This window comes from Panthera tigris, chromosome D2 (assembly GCF_018350195.1).
Source record: "Panthera tigris isolate Pti1 chromosome D2, P.tigris_Pti1_mat1.1, whole genome shotgun sequence".
In the NCBI taxonomy this organism is placed as follows: domain Eukaryota; kingdom Metazoa; phylum Chordata; class Mammalia; order Carnivora; family Felidae; genus Panthera; species Panthera tigris.
This window is the reverse complement of record NC_056670.1, coordinates 62,234,331-62,253,870: the sequence shown is the minus strand read 5'-3', so window position 1 is coordinate 62,253,870 and position 19,540 is coordinate 62,234,331. Positions and strand designations below refer to the sequence as shown.

The 19,540-nt window shown below is 44.6% G+C and overlaps 1 protein-coding gene across 6 annotated transcripts in view; it reads right to left on the bottom strand.

Moving 5' to 3' along the window:
- The window catches only part of SORCS3 (sortilin related VPS10 domain containing receptor 3), a 589,476-nt gene that overhangs the window by 325,036 nt on the left and 244,900 nt on the right, over positions 1-19,540 (bottom strand). For all 6 annotated transcript variants that reach the window (XM_042960443.1, XM_042960447.1, XM_042960446.1 and 3 more), the window contains one exon: positions 10,169-10,268. In XM_042960443.1, coding sequence (XP_042816377.1) covers positions 10,169-10,268 — 100 coding nt within the window. The remainder of the gene's footprint in view (positions 1-10,168; positions 10,269-19,540) is intronic.

The window sequence follows — 19,540 nt, the reverse complement described above, 5'->3', positions numbered from 1 at the left end:
CAAACCCCTCTCTTGTGGAGGCACAAAGCCTTCAGCATGTTTGTGTTGTACAAAACACATGTCTGTTAAATGCAAGCTTGACCTTGGCACATGCCATTCTGCATGGACCAGAGGACAAGAATGAGCTGACAGTAATGAGTTCTAGAAACCCAGGGACACTTGTCTCCTGCGAGTAGCAGAAGCTATGAGAGGGAACTCAGACGCCACCAGAGCCCCTCCTCTGGGAGGCAAACCTCACATGTGCCTGTTTCTAGAACTAACACACTGCCAGGCTCAGACATCATGCAGGCAATGAGCTATTTGGCCAATGGCTGGAGAAAGGTAAACAGGGAGGAATATGGAATTCACATCAAAAACAGTCAGGACAGGTCAAGGTCATTAAAATAATGCTGATGCCACCATGTCATATGACAGCCTGGAACAACGTCAACTGGAGTAGCTCCCAGCATTTCATACCAATACTCCCATGTAGGAAAGACTAGTAAATATGGCTAGTATAAATCTCAACTTCCTTAGGGAGTCCACCATTGCTAGATGTATCCTGATGAATCTGTCATTCCTTGTTCTTATCAATGGGAAAGTCGTTGCAGACCCACCAATTACAAGTAACACAGCCTTGGCGTAATTGACATAGAGCTATTTCCTTATCTCACCTGCCTCCTAAAGTGGCTGGGAGGACTGGAGGTTATACAGATGAAGTTATTAAAATGCAACTTAGCTCAGTAGGTACTCAATTAAGGCTAAGATGATTACTGGTAGAAGGAGACTGTACACATATTAACACTTCTATTTTCAATCTAACGGCTTATTGGCTATCTGCAGTTGGAGATTTTATGTCATCACCAAAAGCGTTAGAAAATCAACAGCTATATAAATACAAGCACAATTTACTGCTTTGCCAGGGGCCACAGATCTCTGATGTTCTCACAGCCTCCAAGGAAAGCAAGCCATCTGTTAAATAAATAACTCACTAAGTAAAGAGCAAGTGTTTCCACAAGATTAACCGAAAATCTGCTGGATTTTTCATTGGCTGTCAGTGAACATGGGCAGCTACAGATAATTCAGGCACTGGAGAATCAGAAGATCTTGCATAATGTGAGCTGAGATGAGAATCCAGAGACCACAAGTTTAAACTTTAAGACATATTTAAGAAGGAAGCAAAACCAAAAATTGAATTACAAGGTCATAATGATTCAGAGCACTAGAGCAATAAAGAAACAAATCAGAGAATTTTCATCTAACTGAGTATTTATGTCTAATTGTCATTTTGCCTAAGTGGCTGCTTAACAGTAGTTCTGGTAAACTGAATATTCTGGTTAAAAGAAAGCCACCATGTAAGTATTTGAATTGTCGGCATCTAGAGGCTCAGAAGACAATCAAAAACACAATAAAATGAAGCAAAATCTAATTTCATCTTCCCTTGGATGATTCAGAAAGCACTTCAGGATCACATAGTCTCCTTATGAATTAATTCCTACTGCCATTTTAAAAAAAAAAGTAAATAAATCCATGGCAATAGCCGGTCATTTGTTTTTCCCCAATCTGTGTGAAGAAAATATCTATGCTTTTAACTTTCTGGGCAACAGTACCTCTTAAGTGGGAATTAATTGTGTTTTAATGGCGTTTCTCAGAGAAGACATACAAAATAGGTCCAACTTTTGTTAAGTGGGAATGAATTTCCATGAGAAACTGCTCCAGAGAGCCTATGGGGTAGACGGCACCTCTAGGATGAAGAAGTAGAGACAGCATCTCTACTCCAGTAGTCTCTCAATCCTAGCTCTCTGTTCTTTCTGACCCCAGCATTTGCTTTCACCAACTTTGTTCCCTGCAGGTCTAAGCACATCTAGGCTGTAGCAGGGAGAGATAAAGAAGTCAGAGGTCAAGAAAAACAGCAAAAGACCAAAGAAGACATTAATAGAAACCCAACAGGAAACAGACTTGACAGATGACCACCAAAATGGATGCAAACAGGTGTGACCCTCCACATCCCACTTGGGAGAATCCTCATGAGAGGGCTGACCTATCATCTACGTGAAAATATGATTAATTCTGTTGTGGTCATAGGTCAGAGATCAGTGCTGAAGGGCATCTGCTACATGACAAATGACAAACCAGTTCCTGTTTCTCCCAGAGCGCACACACCCTGAGATGTGATTCCATCTGACCCCACGTCACTTGTGGGAAGCTTTATACTGCAAGTCATGAGACCAACTGGCAACGGAGCCACCAACCAGCTGAGTGACCTGGGTGGACATTTATCGTCTGTGGGCTCCAGCTTCCTTCTTAATGAAGGGAGAAGGGCAGAGACAGAATTGAGACACATCACTTCTGAATTGATTGGGTCCAGTTTTATCATGTGTCCATCATGGACAGGGCACCAGCTTTAATCGAAGTCACGAAGCAACTGCCCCAAGCTTCCAAGACAAGACTAGACTGTAAATTTTAAAATACTAGGCTGTGACTGCATAGAAAGAAAAGGTGCAAAGTGTGGTCTGGAGAAAAGAAATCCGGACTGAGCATCATGAGTCCTGGCCTCTAACTTGGCTCCTTTTTTCACCCAGTTATGTGGGCTTTTTGGCTTCTGTCTTCCTGTAAACGTCATCTGTAAAATGATTACAGATAAACGATTCTTAACTGAGACTCCACGGACATCTTTGGTCCAGGGGTGAGATTCCAGCTGTTCATAAACTGCTAAAAACTGTTTTCCAGTTTTATGTCAGGGGCAGGTTTTAAGAGAAGAGATCTAGAGTTTTGATCACTTTCACAGAAGCACTGAAGTTCAACAACTATTAATAACTCCTTGTATAAATAAAATCTATGATCCCTTCAGCTCTAACGTTCAAGAAGTCACATGACAATACTGAAAACTGTGTGAAAGACAGACTTTGGGGAAAAGGAAAGACAAACGGCTCCACTAAAGCCAGCAACGGGTATCTAAACAGCCCTCCTGATGATCATCTGAGTCCTGGCACTTGACTGGTGGGCACAGTCTCAGGTCTGGGGCTCCCTAGCTAGATCGTTGGGTATCCATCACCAACACTGAACCAGGTGTCACCCATTCTGCTTCCTCCCTTTGCTGGGGCTGTGGAGGCAAAAGTGAGGAGAAGAGGGGGCTATGAGTTCTCGTGCTAAGGGTTTGAGTCAAAGCTGTTCTGCTTTGAGTAGCATAAACAATCATCACCCCTGCTTGGTCTCCACCAGGTTGGAATCAGAGATCAGGGACATCTGCACAATGGGTTCAAGCTCACCCCTGCACTTATTCTCACTAAAGAAAAGGCTAGAAAACCACTGGGGGAATGCAAATCAGATCACAAGAGATCTTGGCAGTGCCATTTTTGTTGGGAAAATGAATAAAGTTTTACACCATTAGATGGCCAATGGGACTAAGACAAGCTCTGTTCTCTAGCTTGGAGACCCCTCTTCCAGGTTCCTCTTGCCCTGTTTGCTGCGCAGGCAAAAACCCCCACAGATAGAGAAGCTGACAACTATAAATTACCCTTCCTGCTTGCATTCGGCACTCAGATCTTTGGAGAAACGGTCCACTGGTATTAAAAAATCTCTGATCTACCAAGATCTCTGAGCACCTCTTGGTTTTTCCGCCAGCGTTCCAGCCTGGTTCTGTAACATATTTGGTTCCCTGACCAGGAAACCCAACTGTGCTGACCCATTGTTGCCACCGGTTTGGGAGAACAGCGAGGCGGTGACGGCACAAGGAATCGCAAGGGAGAAGACACGCCCTGCTTGACTTTCGGCAGTGTCCCGCTCAGTTGCCTCAGGCTGGCTCTGCTCTGCCATTCCGACTCAAGGAGACTTGGCAGGTGAGGATCTGGACCCGACATCAGAACTGGTAAGACTGGGGCTCAATCTAGTGAGGCCCACTCACAAGAGTGGAAGGGGGACCTGATCAGTCCCCAGACACTTCAGTAGTCTCACAGGTAGAAATTCCGTGGGAGGGAATGTAATAACCTCTGGTGTGTATGTGAGTGTGAATGTGCAACTCGGTCTAGCTTGCCTGCCAAGTTCGATTCTGTGGCTCCGTGGGTGGGCACCCTTAAGGTCCCCAAAGCCCACAGAGTCTGAATGGGCCCGTCTGCGATTCTGTGGTGAATGGCACAAAGTCTATGGTGGCATCAGAATAGTTTCTAATCATAAGTCACAAAGCTGAGACCGTTACGGCTAAGCGTCACCTAGGTTCCTTCGGGACACGGCCAGACAGGCATCTGACTGATCTCCTCATTAAAGGAAGCACCCCTATCCCTCTGTCTTTGTGACTCTGTCTCACAGGAACATTATGGGGTCAGGACAGAGCAAAGAAGGAGTTTTTGGAAGACTATGAAATTAAGATAACCCCTGGCATGTTAAGGACCCTATGTGAGTTAGAATGGCCCACTTTTGGTGTAGGAGGGCCCTGTGAAGGAACCTTGGATGTCCCAATGGTCTGCTGCATCTAGCATGTTGTCTCCAGGGACCCAGGTCACCCTGATCAATTTCCATACATCGACTGGTTGAAATTGCCCAAAATCCTCTGCCTTGGGTGCGATCCATCCATAGCAAGCGGAGTCAGGCAAAGGTTTTAGCCACTTTATCCGGAGACTCACCCAGAGAGCCAAAGAAGCAACCCACTGCTCCCCTAGTGTTTGCAGGAGACATGAAGGAAGATCTTCTGCTACCTTCTGCTTCCTTCTGACTACCTTATGCTCTTATGCTTCCTTCTTCTGCTACCTTATGACTCACAGGGCTCCCTCCCCCCTCTGTCTCTCCTCCACCACCAGTACCACCCATTTCTCCTCCCCTCAGGGACCCGGAGAACCCTCCTCCACAGGGACCAGTGACCAGATTGCATCCTCAGCCAGGTGCAGGCGCTCTCCAGATGTAGGTCCATATCCACGGGTACCAAGAGTCTGTACTCCTGGGGATCAGAGCAGGGGCTGAGAAGCCCATAAATATGCCCAGCAGCAAGGGGATTCCCCCGGGGATTATTATAAGAGAATATGCGAGGCTTACACCCTGTTTGCTCCAGAGGCACAAAAAGGCCAAAACAAAAGGACGGGGAAGGTCTAGCCACCAAAAGCGGGGAGGCCCAGAACCTCCTTAGCAAGGGGTCAATGAGCCTACTGCAAGGGGAAAGGACATTAAAAGAATAAGTGTCCCAACCAGGGAAAGTCCCAGAAACCCAGCCGGTATCAGGAGGAACCTCAAGGGGACCTTATTGGTCTGGCCGAAATAGAATCAGACTAAAAGGGACACTGACTCCCTCTCCCTGTTCCTCTGCCTAATAGATGTGAGGGATTCTCCCTCATTTCCCAGGTTAACAGCTATAATTGGAGCCAACTGTGGTTAGTCTACCTGGGGATGGAGACTTGAAGGAATATTCCCAAGCAGTTGCTGCTTCTGCCTTCCCCTCCCCCTCATGTTTCTGCACCAACTTGGGTGTGGTCCTAGACCACCCTCAGTGCCTCTGGCACCATTGGTTCCTCCTCCCACCCTCTAGGTCAAGGAGCAAAGTGCACCCTCTAGGACCACCCATTTCAGATACCTCCACTGGCGCCCCAGGTGAAAATTGACAATGGGGAAAAATTGATGGACTTTTAAGTGGACGCAGGTGAAACATATTCAGTGTTGAAACTAATTTAAGTCTGTTGGCCCTGTCTTTAAAGTTATCAGCAAAGGTCAAATAAGCTCATGTTATCTCTGTTGCAATTTATTAATGATAGTTAATTTTGTCTGTCTCAAAGTTTTCATGGGTAATTGTTGAGATAACTTTCAAGGTCCTTAGTAACCTGAAACTTTCCAAATAGGATGGAAATGCTAAAGCTTTGATTACTGAACATAGGTTTGTTTTTTTAACTTCATATTGCTGAGAAATTAAGGCTATTTGGACCTATTGGAAAACATGCTTTGTACTTAATTGGTTCATGAATTTACCATCTAAAAAAATTCTCATTGTAAACACCTCCCAGTTGGTTACTAAGTCCTCAATTGGAGACTAAAGTTTCCTAAGAGTTAAAATTCTGCTAAGTGTACTTAAGACTGATGGAAATAAGGAAAGCGACCCTGTATGTAGGAAAGTAGGAGGTATGTAAGAAAGATATAAGGAATGGAAATACATTTTTGTTGAGGGTAGAGGAAAGTAATTTTGTCCTAAATGAGACTGGTTATTTGGAGAGAAATAGCTGTAGGACAAAGTCTGAAGGCAAAGGAAAGTTGTAGAAGGTTGAGATAAATGGAATTTTAAAAGTACACTGGTATAAGGTTAAAATTCTGCTTTTCTCTTTCCTCAAATGGCAAAGTTTTCTTGGACTGTTGATCTGCTCTTGGTAAGACAATGCAAACAAAGGTTTATTTTCCAGGAAAACCAAAGTTTTATGTGTCATCTTTATCAGGTCTTTGATTACTTAGTTAAAACTTTTCAATGTTAAAGGAGCTAGGTTTCGGTAACAACTATATAATGCCACACACTCACCTTTAGAATCTTTTACTGCCACCTTGGTTAAATAAAGTTTTAAGGTTTGTAATGATCTGTAATCCTATTTAGAATGGACTTATAACTTCCTAAGGTTTTAACAAACTTCCCGGGATTTAAATGGCAAATGAAGTCTTTTGACCAATTACGCCCTTTTATTTGGGATACTAAGTTACTTGGAAAGGCACTGTCGTACGATGGTAAACCTTAGGTTGTACTGCACAGGTAATGCTGTAACTGGCCAAATATATATGCAATTCCTAAAGTTTTAATGTTTTGGTATAAGGTCATCACTTAATATTCTGATTACTTGAAGTGTTATGTGTCACAGAAATAACTGAATTTCTTTGTCAATTGCATCATAATGAACTCTCATCAGATCTTTAACAATGTCTATTTCTGAGATTTTGTCATTTATAATTGTTCTTATTCTCCCACAAAACGTGTTTCTTCTTCAAGGAGATTTATAAAAAGGACTTTAGGGACAAATACAGGTATTTGACGTCTTTAAGATTAATACTAAAATGGGTAAGAATTTCCAGAACTAAAAAGCTGCATTCAAATTGAACAAGAATTAGGAACATGGGATTAAATGAACTAAGGAAGATTACAGTTTTGTGATTCTTGTTGAAAATATTGCTTGTCCTCTGATGTTTTCTCTTCCAGATTAAGGAAACTTTCTCTTAAGATATCTATGACATACAGAAATGTCATAAAATATTCATTTGTAAACTGAAGCATTTATCTTTTCTCTCTACATAACTCCCCTGAAATTCAAAAACTCTCAGTGAGTATTCTTTCTTTCATGGCAATTACAGTTGTTTGCATAAGTTCAATAAGAATCTGTTCATCTTGTAACAGATCACCATTGGAAATACTGGTTATTTTACCAAGGCTTTGACTGGAATGTCATATTTGAGAGTGACATTCATAGACTCAGATATGACCAGACAGCTTTAAGGAACTAAGGTTGGCTTTATGAAACATGGGGCCATAGAGCCCCTTGGAAATGTTGGCCTGATACCTTGCTTACAGAGTTCCCAGCAGCCTCACCAGGTGATGAAAGAAGGTCACTTCCTGGCAGGTGCAGGAACCTCAGGATATCTTGGGGACCTCATAAAGAGGAATTTTCCCAATTGTACAGGTATCGCAGGCCTGTCTGATGGCAAGTATTTGGCTTGGCTTCTGGCCTGGAGAGGCTACTAAAAGTTCAACCAAGAGATTCCTGATAAAAGGTTCCAGCAAAGCAAACTTTAAAAGATCCTCACGATCAATCGCTATTGGTGAGCTTGCATAAATAATTAGGCCAGGATTGTTAAGACTGGACTTGTTCTACAAATGCATTGGTCTCAATTTGGCTATCTCTAGAAAGGCTGGGGCGGGGGGGGCGGGGCTGGTTTAGAGAGAAAATAAAAAGACTATGTTTCAACAATGCACCGTTAAGGATGTTAAATTCTAGTTCTGACTGTCTTTAAATGTTTGTTGTTTGCCTAAACTAGACAACTTGAGGTAAACTTCAGAAAAATTGTCACAGTATTTCGTGTATAGACAATCTTCTGTGCTTGTTATTCTGTGGGGATAGTACTAAGACCCTATGGGCATATGATTATTTAAACAGCTAGAAAACAGGATCTCTACATATGCAAACCATATCTTCCCTAAACCTGATCTGACAGTTACTAGAAACCAGCCCCTTTTGAAGACTTGGAGGTGGACTTTACAGACACACAACCAAATAGAGGACTCAGTTTCGGGTATCACCCCATGGTGATCACTCCAGAGCTAAGAAGGCCAACTCAGAGGAACCCTCAAACTGGCGAAGTGATCCAGATCCAGTCAACCCACCTAAACTGACCCTCAAAAAGACACTGGCCCCTGAGATCTCCAGCCCTGCTCCAGCCACACCCCGGAAGCTGGCTGGCCTGCGCATGGCAAAAGCCTGAGGAATCAACGTGTGGACTGAGCCCAGGGGTTTGGATGCAACTCGGCCAGCCCTTGCCCCTTACTGGTGTCATAGCCCTAATCTTGCTTCTTGCTGTTGGGCTAATAGGGACTGCAGCAACAAGCTGGATGTAGAACGGATGGCAGACTCCCTGGTAACCTGACAAAGCCAAACAAACTCCCTGGTAGCAGTGTCCCTCCAAAACAGGCGAGCCCTCCACCTCCTCACTTCAGAAAAAGGAGGGACTTGTGTCTTCCTGGGGCGGGGCGGAATGTTGCTATTTTGTAAACCAATCAGGAATCGTCAGGACTAAGGCTAAGGAACTCGAGGAAAGAATTCATTGTAGACAACAGGAAAATATCAGTCAATGGAGAGGATGGGATCTCACAGACTGGGCATCCTGGCTCCCTGCCCTGGAAGGGCCCCTCCTTTCCTTAATTTTACTTGTGACCATCGGCCCCCATATACTAAATACCCTGGTACGTTTCACTGAAAACACTGTTGCTCGCCAAACTGCAGCAGTATCTTAGCCCTCCGAGGGTACCAACCCCTAGAGCTAAAAAGTGATGCTTAATAAAAGATTTTTAAAAAGGCATCAAAGGGGGGAGTGTTGGGAAAATTAATAAAGTTTTACACTATAAGATGGCCAATGGGACTAAAATAAGCTCTCGTCTCTAGCTTGGAGACCCCTCTTCCGGGTTCTTCTTGCCCTGTTTGCTGCACGCGCAAAAACCCCCACAGATACGGAAGCTGACAACTATAAATTACCCCTCCTACTTGTATTCGGGCTCAGATCTTTGGAGAAACGGTCTCCTCTGAGCCCACCGGTGTTAAATAAATATCTGATCCACCAAGATCTCTGAGTGCCACTTGGATTTTCCACCAGCGTTCCAGCCTGGTTCCATAACATTTTCAGCCTTTTAGAAACACTGAAACAGCCTTTTAGAAAGCTGGTATATTTATAGGGGCTCGGCCTTCCTAAGTTTCTAAAGAGCAGTGCCTTCCTAGTTGCAGTAAGATCACCTCTTCCCAGAGCCAACATATTACACAGTATTTATTTTCTAAAACCATCCATTATTCCATGGAATCCAGGACCCTTCCTCCCAATGGGTCTCCATGACCAAGGTCTGGCCTTATATGATCTCCTCCACATCCTGGCTATTGAGTCCATTGGAAAGTCAGAGAGCCAAGGGGCCACCAGAGCCAGGTCTGCTCTCTCCTGCCTCAGCAGCTGTTCTAGATCAAGTTGGTGAATCCAGGAACTGCCTCTCCTTCCCTCGGCAGAAACAGACTCCCCGTTTCCAAGGCGCTGTCTGAAAACAGACCAGCAAGAGGGCAACTGTGGAAGAAGCCAATTCAAGAAACAAGCATATCCATCCTCAAATCACAAAGCTGTTACTCACCGCTGTCTGACTTTAGGCTAGAAAATTCGTATCTTTGAGCTTCAGTTTCTTCATCTGTAAAATGGGGACAATAATAATGTCTAGCGCATAGATTCGCTGTGAGCATAAACGAGATAAGGCATCCCTGGCACAGAGGAACACCTTACTAGTTATATAATTTTACTGTTGTTGTTGAAATTACTAGTATTGAGGCAGTTGTTAGAATTATAAGCAGCGTTTGTGATGTTCTCCTTGGTATATCAAGCGGGCCCTCTCTGATTCCACGGCTGTGGGTTTTCTTCTTCACTCCTGGCCACAGGCAGCCCTACTACAACTCCCCATCCCCGGGGAGCGGTCAGGACCCCTGACCCCTAGTCTTACCTTCCTTTTGTTGGTGGGATTGACGTAGAGATAACTGAGGACAGTCTTCAAACCTACTTTGTCATTCAGCTTTTCATAGGTGGTGCCATAGTCTGTTGATCTGCAGGTAAGAGAGAAACAAAGGGAGAGATGTTTCACCAAATGGGAGATTGTATTCAAGGGAAGCCAGGCTCTCCTTCAACTCGCACCTTTGTTCCCAAATCACAGGTGTGATTCAGAGATAAAAGGCCCCATTAATTTTAGAAGAGCAATTAGACCACTGCATCTACCTAAACTCAGTCCCCTTTGCTCCCAGCCTTTCTCAGAGACCTCCTTTTCTGCCCTCTGTGAGACTGTGGGTACAGGTTGCTGCTGGGGACTTCCTGCTCCACCTTCAGCCCAGGGACCTTCAGTCCCTCTTGGTGCTGTGCAGGGGCACAAGGAGCTATGTGCAAGGCCAGACAGCCTCCTGAGGTCACTGGAGTCCAGCCAACCTCATGCCCCCTCCACTGAGCCTGAGGCTCGGGACCCTCTGGTGGAAAGAAGCCCATTAGGGTCCAGGGGCCAAATCAGGCCGCAGCAGGCAGAGGGTGTGAGCCTTCACAGAGGAGCAATGGTGTGTCAGGGTGAAAAGTCAATGTTGTTGAACTACTGCCAACAGTTCATTATTCCAATTACCCTGTTTGTCCTTTGGGCCTCATTTCCAGGGTTTTGACCTTATACCAAAGCCACAAGTCAGGTCTCAGAGAACAAAGGCAGGCCAAACCACAGGCTCCTTCCTCTCCACCCCACCTTTCCATAGTGGAGGAAGGAGAAGGGGTGCCAAACAGGGAGGCCCCAAGAGCTAGGCTCGCTATCACGCTTTTTACTTCACTTCCCAACTCCACCCCTCACTTGCCCCCCTCCCTCTTCAAACAACCGGTATCATCAGCTCCCCAACTCGTCTTTCCCTCATTGCCTTCCTTGGCTAGATCACGAAACTTCTCCCACCCAGGCTTTAGAAAATCAGAGGTCAGTTTATTTCCTCTATGGTCACCCAACCTCATGGGTGCCTGCATTCTGTCTCAAATCTCAGATCCCAGCTCTAGCTGGGTGCCTCCCCTAGTAACTGCCTTTTCCTGGATTCTTCATCCACCTTCTCACCAGAATCTGCTCCTGTCCTGGCCTACATCTTATTTTTACAAGCCTAGTAGCCAAGGCTTGTACTATTTGATGACCTTTAAGAATTATCCCCACCCCCATCTAATCTAGCAAATTCCGTGTCCCCACACCCAGCTTGGATGCCCACCCTCACCTCTGTTAAGGCTTCACTAGCCCTCTTCCCAGTCACTTTCATCTCTCTGCACAAGAACAAGCTTCCCCACCCATTACATGCCCAAAGCCCACTGTCCATGCCTCCTTTCGGCTCTTTTGATATTGTTATGTTGAATTTCTTTAAGTTCTGTTTCCCCTAGCACCACATAAGCTCCCGGTGGGCAAGGAACCACAGAGAATGCTACGGTGAGATAAAAGAACATGAACTTTGGGCATAGCAAAATCTCTATTTCATTGCTAGATCCAAGGCTCTCTGGTTGCATGACCATGTGCAAGTTACTTAGTCTGCTAGAGCCTCAGGTTTCTCAAATAAAAGAATCAGGGTAATTTAGTCTTACAAGATCTTTGTAAAGATGCAAAAATAGAACAAATGGAAACCTCCCAAAAGGATGTAGGTATAATGAAATGTTAAAAAAATAAAACAAAAATAAAAAGGACGTTCACTTCTCCTTTCCCCAAAATGTACAGAACCAGGCTTCACACATCATATACCCTCAGCATGCTTACTGAATAAACAAACATCAGCATTTCAAATCCCTCCCTAGGCTACTGGCTCCACATGGTCAGTGGCTATGGTAACTTTTATAACCAGCCCCCACCTCAAAATGACTTATTTTCTGTCTCCTGTCTACCTTTAAGCACAGGGAATCACGCCTAATCTTTCTCCTTGCCTTTATCTCTTAAACCCAGCTCAGTCTCCAAGTCTTAATGATCCTATCTCCTAAATAACTTGGACCCTTGGTCTTTTCATCCTCACCCCGATGCTGTGGCTCATGCATCATTATTTTTGCAATAGTTCCCCAATTGGATGCTCTTCTTCTAGCCTTCTCCCCCGCCCCACCATCCTCCATGCTGTCATCAGGCTATATTTCAACCTCCCAGCTCTGTCCATCTCATCCCTCGTAGTAATTACCCACTGCCTACGCACAATGAGTTTGTAGCTTCCAAGCTTAGTCTTGTCAAATTTGGCTTTAATCTTCCTTACTAGACTCATTTCCAGCCATCTGCTCCCTGTCCCTTTCTCTCCAGCCTCACTAAACTTTCCTGAATGTCTTGCATTTTCACTTCCCTCCATTTCTACACATATCATTCCCTTTGCCTGAACTATTCCTGCTCTATTTCTTCTTCTTGGTGCATTCATCTCCAACCCTCAACACCAATATCACCCTCCTTCCAGCTTCCCCACTGGGAAATTAATCAAGATTTCCTTTGTGTTCTCATATCACCTTGTATATAATTCTATTTTGGCACTTATCCTATGGTTTCAGTCATACTATTTTTATTCTGGGATCTCTTCCTTGACTATAAGTCCCTAAGGGAAAAAGCCATTTCTTATAACAGCCCCAATGCCTTGCACCACTTCTGGTGCAAAGCAAGTGCTGAATGTACTGATTTGTGTATTGCTTTGCTTTGCTTTGTCTTTACTTGCAAGAATGAATGTGTGGTCACAAGTTCTTGACCAACTGCTAACATCTGGGAGCAAGTCAAAACATAGCCTGACCTAGAAAACTTCATAAAGTTGGATGTTGGCACAATTGGAAAGGTCTAGCAGCATCTGGTTCCAGGGAAGGACCTACAGTTCACATGCACTAGCATCAAGGTTAAATGATCAATCACTCCAAGCTCCTTTCCTCTCCACAGCAGGGAGGAGACACCTTAATCTCTAGAGACAGTCAGGTGCATACTTTTATTAACCCAAATAAAATATTTTGTAGGATGAATCACTTCTTGATTCTGTACTCTTGAAGGCCTAAAGATAACATGGTGTGGAGAAAGAACATTGAATCTGGAGTCTGGAAATCTAGACTCTAAAGCATACACAAAGTGTTCCCTGGACAAACCAATTCTCTATGCCTGTTAAAGAAAAAAATTACCCAGACACTTGTTAAAATGGTAAGGCAGACTTCATTCAGGGAAATGGCAATAAGTATAGAGACCACTGTGATGGGGTTCTGCAATAGGAAAGAGAGACTGGGATCAACTCTAAAAACAACAAAAAGCAAGGAATTTACAGCCAAAGAGAAGGGTGGGAGTCAGTGAATGGATCATTACTAGAAGGTAGAGTAATTCTTTTCTAAACTGACCTGAGAGGATTCTTACTGAAGGCATGCTAGGGTAATCAGACATCACCTAGGGTCTGGTAGGGGATGAGGAATTCAATCAAATATTGTCAAATATTGAGGGTGGGGGGGGGGGGGATTCTAGCTAAACTGGCTTAGCAGGATTCATGGTGAAACTGGGTAAAAGCTGAACACACCCAAGGACAGGGCCTTGTTAACAAAGCACTCAGAGGGTCCTGACTAGAGTTTGGCAGAGAAGAGGGTCTGTCAAGCCCCATTTTCTCATCATAAAATACAAGAGGTTTTACTCCAATAATCATAAGGCCCCACTTGGACCTTGAATATCTTTATGCCACCAACACAGTGCTTAGCTGTTTTCCAACCAGCAAACTTTCCTCACTCTATACATAGCAAACATCTTACTTTTGTAAAGAGCTGAATTCTCAGGTCCCCCTGCATGACTGACGTCACAACAAACTTCCTTCCAGAATCCAAATGAATCTCATCAAAGGTAGTATGCTTAGCACCACATAGTCCTCTCTTTCTGCCGGCTGCACCACAGATTCACAGGGACTCTGCTCTTCTCCGAGTGGCTGCTTCTCCAAGAGTCGGGACTTTCCAACAAAAGATTCTCCATAGATCAGCTTCCTCTGTGCCTTGGGCATTTTCTGCTCAGGCTGACAGACAGGTGTCTTCACTGAAGACACCTTAAGAAGCCAGGCCGCCTGTGGGATTAAAGGTGCCCCGGACTCTGTCCTTTCCAGTGTGGACACTGCACACCACATTGACCACAGAGCTATGGGGACCCCCTTTGCCTGGGGTGAGGAGCAGCTGAGAGAGAGGCCTCCACCCCATTGCCAGAGACAGCTGCACCTGAGGAACTCACTTTTCCAAGAAAGCAGACCATCCTCCACCTTGTCACTTGAGACACCTGCCAGTGGGGCCACGTGGAGGAAACAGGCTCCTTTCTCCTATTTCAAAGCTAGCTTCCCAAATCTTGACACTGTGGTCCCAACACTGAAATGTCCGGAAACCTGGAAACATCACACCTGCCATTTACCATTCTGGAGATCAGAATGCACAGCTACCCTGGAAGGCGACACGTGAGAGGTATAAAGCCACAGGCTATGGGTTTCTGTGCTTCCACTCAGGTTACTGCAGTCTAGCAAACCGTTCTATGTTCTCTCATTCTTTCTTCCTGCCTTTTTAATGAATTATTTCCAGCACACGGGAAAACACAATGAGATGCCAATCATATGCCCACTACTAGATTTAACAAGTATCTGTGTTCATAAACAACATATCATCTTTTGGAGTATTTTACTTTTACGTAAGCCTTATACAGGATCTATGTTCTGCAGTTTGCTTACTTTGCCCAACATTCAAGTTTTGAGATTTATCCATGGTGGCACATCTAGCCCTAATTCATCCATTTTTCATTGCTGTAGAGCACTGCAGCGTATGAAGAAACCACTGTCTATCTTTCCAACCACTAATAAATATTTCTGAATTTTTTTCTTTTAAAATTTGTGATAGTAAGCAACGTTTCAGTGAACGTTCTTATACATGGCTTCTCATGCATTTATGAAGAAAGGGAAGAAAATGACATATCCTGATGTGCAGTTACTGCTTCATACTCTATGCATAACTTCTACTTTGCTGGTTATTGACAAATTTTCTCCAAGAAGCCTGTATACACTCCCTTACTCTCCAGTTCCAGCAGCTGAGTCCTTCTTTATTTCCAGGGCCTAAGTCCATAGATCCTGACCAGTCTTGTCCCAGGTATCTCTAATTCTACAGACCTGAATTCCAGACCATCTGAACTCAGTTAGCATCTGGGGCCCTGGATCCTGGCCACATGGACCCTGATCCTGGTTTTCCAATTTGCACTGCTGTGGGTCACCTGCTCCATGATGCCCAAGCCTGCCCAGCGACCTGCTTATTGTCTAGCTGGGCCTCCCAGCTGCCAAGCACTCACACTACTCCCTAGGTACCCGAAGATGACTGGTAGGCTGGATACCCTCCGTCTTCAACTTCCCAGACACAGACAGTTCTGTGCCAGGACCTGACTCCTAGTGAGCCCCTCAACAACTCAGGAGTTCTTGTCCTATGCTGATAGGCCTTCAGAAGATCTCCATGTGGGCCAGCACATTCCAGGAGAGCATGGCAGCCTGACCTGCCATAACCCTGGGTGTTCACCAGGGATACTCTCTCCATGACAACGTCCAGAGTGCAGTTGAGAATATCATATACTTTTATCCATCCAGCAAGCTCCCACTCCTCTAGTAAGCTTCTGGGGGAGAGGCTGGTGGCAACAAGCATATGGGCTGCTATTTTAAAAGTAAAAGAACATAAAAGAAAAACTTTCAGGCAACGCAGCCAAGTCAGCCTCCCGGTAGAGTGGAACTGTAACTCCACGCCCCCGTTCCAATGCCACGTTCCTGCCAGAGGTGAGAGGACTCTGGAAGGCACTCTGCCAGTTCTCGCTGGCCCACCAGATGTTCGGGATCAGGTGAGTGCACTGCTTCCCTCGTCCAGGCAGCCGCCGTCCTCCAGTTTACCACCCAGCTCACTAATCAGCCTCCTGCTCCTTCCCTTTCCAAACTTTGCCCCTGACTTCTGCAAAGCAAAGGAGCTGGGAGACCACAAGTCTTTCCCTCCTGGATTCTCTTATCAGTCTCTCTTCCCCTCCATCGGCTCCATTCTCTGGGAGGTCATCTAAATTCAGCAAACAATCACAGGCTCGATTGTTCTCTTTCCTGTTATCAAGTTTAGTTTGTTCCGTTCATTTCTTAACACATACCTACCTATTACCTATTAGGGCACATACTGTGTGCCAGTCAATGGGCTTCGCTTCTCCTTTTGGACACTTACAAGTAGCCCCAGCTCAGGTTAAAACTTTTTTTTTTTTTTTGTAAAAGGGCCAGAGAGTAAATATTTTAGGTTTCCTTGATCTCTGTCCCAACCACTCAACTCTGTACTTTAGCTCCAAAACAGCCAAACACAGCATGTCACCGACTGGGTGTGGCGGTCACAATGCAACTGTATTTACAAAAGCAGGGAGCCCATAATGAGGAGGCCCCTGCTCCAGATTATCAAACCATCAACTTGTACCATCCCCACCACCAGCCTGACTCACTGTCTCTGCTCTAAGACAACTTTCCAAGATTCCCACCAGGGTCACTGATGCCCTAACTCACCCTCCCAGCCCAGCTGCCACATTGGGTCAAAATGCCTACCTGAGCTGGGCATTCATGGTCCACCCCATCTATGTCCCATCCCCCACTCTCCCAGTGATCTGAAGGCTGGCAACTGCCCAGACTTCCCCCTTCTTTGACTCCCAGCTCTTGCACTGATTACATCGTGGAGACTTTCCTACAACTTCAGCCCACACTCTCCTATTCATTTGTATCAAAGGCACCTTGGAGTTCCCTATTTATTCTCTGAATGTGAAATTTGCTTTTTGGCAATTGCTAAGAGCTCCTTAAAAGAAAAATAACAAATGAAATGCCTTTCAAATCTCTGGAAGTGGGGAGCACAGCTCTAAGCAGAGAAAACAAGGAAGGTGGGATCATGGCAAAGACAACTAGATGCAGAGCTTGAAGAACTAGCTGTGTGAGCTCTTTGCTCCTCTAAACCTCAGCTCAGACAATACTGTTGTGGTGTCAATGAAGAGTAGTGAGATACCTAGTCTAGGAGCTGATAAAAGCCCTCGTTCCATAAATGCTTATGGCTGTCATTTTTATGAATGCCCCAGATTGTATTTTCCTCAAGGGCAATCACCTTGTTTTCTTTTCCTTGATTTACACTCCTTACACTTAACAGGGGTGGGGAAGGCCTATGAACACCCAATAAATCATTAAAGAATCTTTGGCCGTTTCAGTTTGCTACCATGAAAGTACAATATGGCCCAGCTGCCTGGAAAATCAGAAGTCAGAACCAAGCTTCAAAGCGGCATGCCTTGGGGTGGACCCTCCAGCCATTCCCCAAGTATGTCCCAATTAACTAACACTGAGGAGAGTCAACAATCAAAACCCACAGGCAATTAGGGGCTCTCAAGTGTGGTGAACCACAGATCATTCCAGGGTCAGGGTCATGAGCTTCCACAGCATAGCTCCAGACCAAGGGCTGCCCAGACAGTCTTTATGATGAAATGGAAAAACCATTGATGCTCCCCTCTGGCCGGCCCCACTTCTCCTCTTAGGGCCAGTGCCCAAAGCCATATTAATTTGTATCTTTGCAATGGCAGAAACCCAGCCTGACCACAAACAGATAACTCACTTGAGACCTCAGCCAAAAGCAAGTGATTTAAATAGCTTCATTCTCCAAGTGGGTATTGGTCCCATCCTCTGTTTAAAAAAAACACAGGCTGATGCCAAGGCAGAAGCTCACAAAGCTCCCACTGACCTCTTTGTGTTATCTGATTCCTCAGCTGCATTATCTAGTCTCAAAAAGAGAGGCACAATGATACAGGATAATTAATCCATCTCTGTGTCCTCCTGCCCCAGCTATTTGAATGAAAACCACCACTGGGTTTCAAATGCAGAGAATTGGGGGTTAGCTGACCCTAAAGACCAGATCGTGCATAATCCATGGTTTATATCAGATAACATGGAGATCCACCAGCAGCACCCACCCAGCACAGATCTGGGAGGGAAGGTTGGGGTGGGTGGGGTTGGCCAAACATTCAGATCTTTGTTCTTTCCCATTGTGTGAACACTTTGGTTCCCACTAAAGAATCTCAGTCCAGACAATAAGGTTGTTGGGTTGTTAATCTGAGGATTCAAAAGGACAGTCTCAATTCTATCATCCAAGAGGTATGTTTATATCATACAGGTAAGGGGAGGAAAGAAGCCTTCCAAAGAAAAAGCCTCTAAAAGAACCCACGTGGGTGCAGCATCCCATAATTCACTGCACCTTTATTCATGTGACCATAATGAAATGGCTATCATTAAGGGAAAGACTAAGTGTATTTTATCACACACACACACACACACACACACACACACGTATGTATACTATATAACAACATCAAAAAATAAGGTAGATATGAAGGTTATTGATCTGGAAAAGTCCCTAACACATATACTGAATAATGATATATTAAATACACAAACAGTACACCCAGACAAAATAAAATAATATATTGCCATTAAGCTTATAAGTGTGTACACAATGCATTTTAAAAATTCTAGAAGAAAACACAAATAACTGGTAATAAAAGTTAACTCGGGGTAAGAGACTGGGGTGGGGTCCATTGGCTACTGGGACTTGAGCTCTTTGTAATGTTATAGTGTTTTAAAATGAAAAGGTATCCATGTAGCACTCACACAGTTAAAAATAATAGCTGGAGGGGCCTGAGTGGCTCAGTCAGTTAAGCTCAGGGATGTTGGCTCAGGTCATGATCTCGTGGTTTATGAGTTTCAGTCCCATGTCAGGCTCTGTGCTGACAGCTCAGAGCCTGGAGCCTGCTTCAGATTCTGTGCCTCCCTCTCTCTCTCTTCCCCTCCCCACTTACTCTGTCTCTCCCTCTCTCTCACAAATAAATAAACATCAAAAAAAATTTTTTTTAAATAATAGCAACATGGAGCACCTGGGTGGCTCAGCTGGTTAAGCGTCTGACTCTTGATCTCAGCTCAGATCACAATCTCACGGTTCTGCGATGGGTGCAGAGCCGTCTGGGGATTCTCTCTCTCCACCCCCCTCTCTCCCTTTCAAAATAAATAAATAAACTTTAAAAAATAATAGCAATAAAGTGATTTGTTACTGAGCAGCTACAATGCACATAGTAAAATGACACATCTGTAGAGGAACCCTATTATAGATAAGCATTTGCATTCAAACAGACAGCCCAACATAATCATAAGAGGATTCATTTCAGAGTCAAGCAGATTTGGTTTCAAATCCAGCCTGTGGAACCTTAGGCTAATTACATAAGTCTCGTGTTTCATATCCACTCAATGAGAATATAAATATTGCCTTCATAGGATTACTGTGAAGCTTAAATAGCCCTAATATC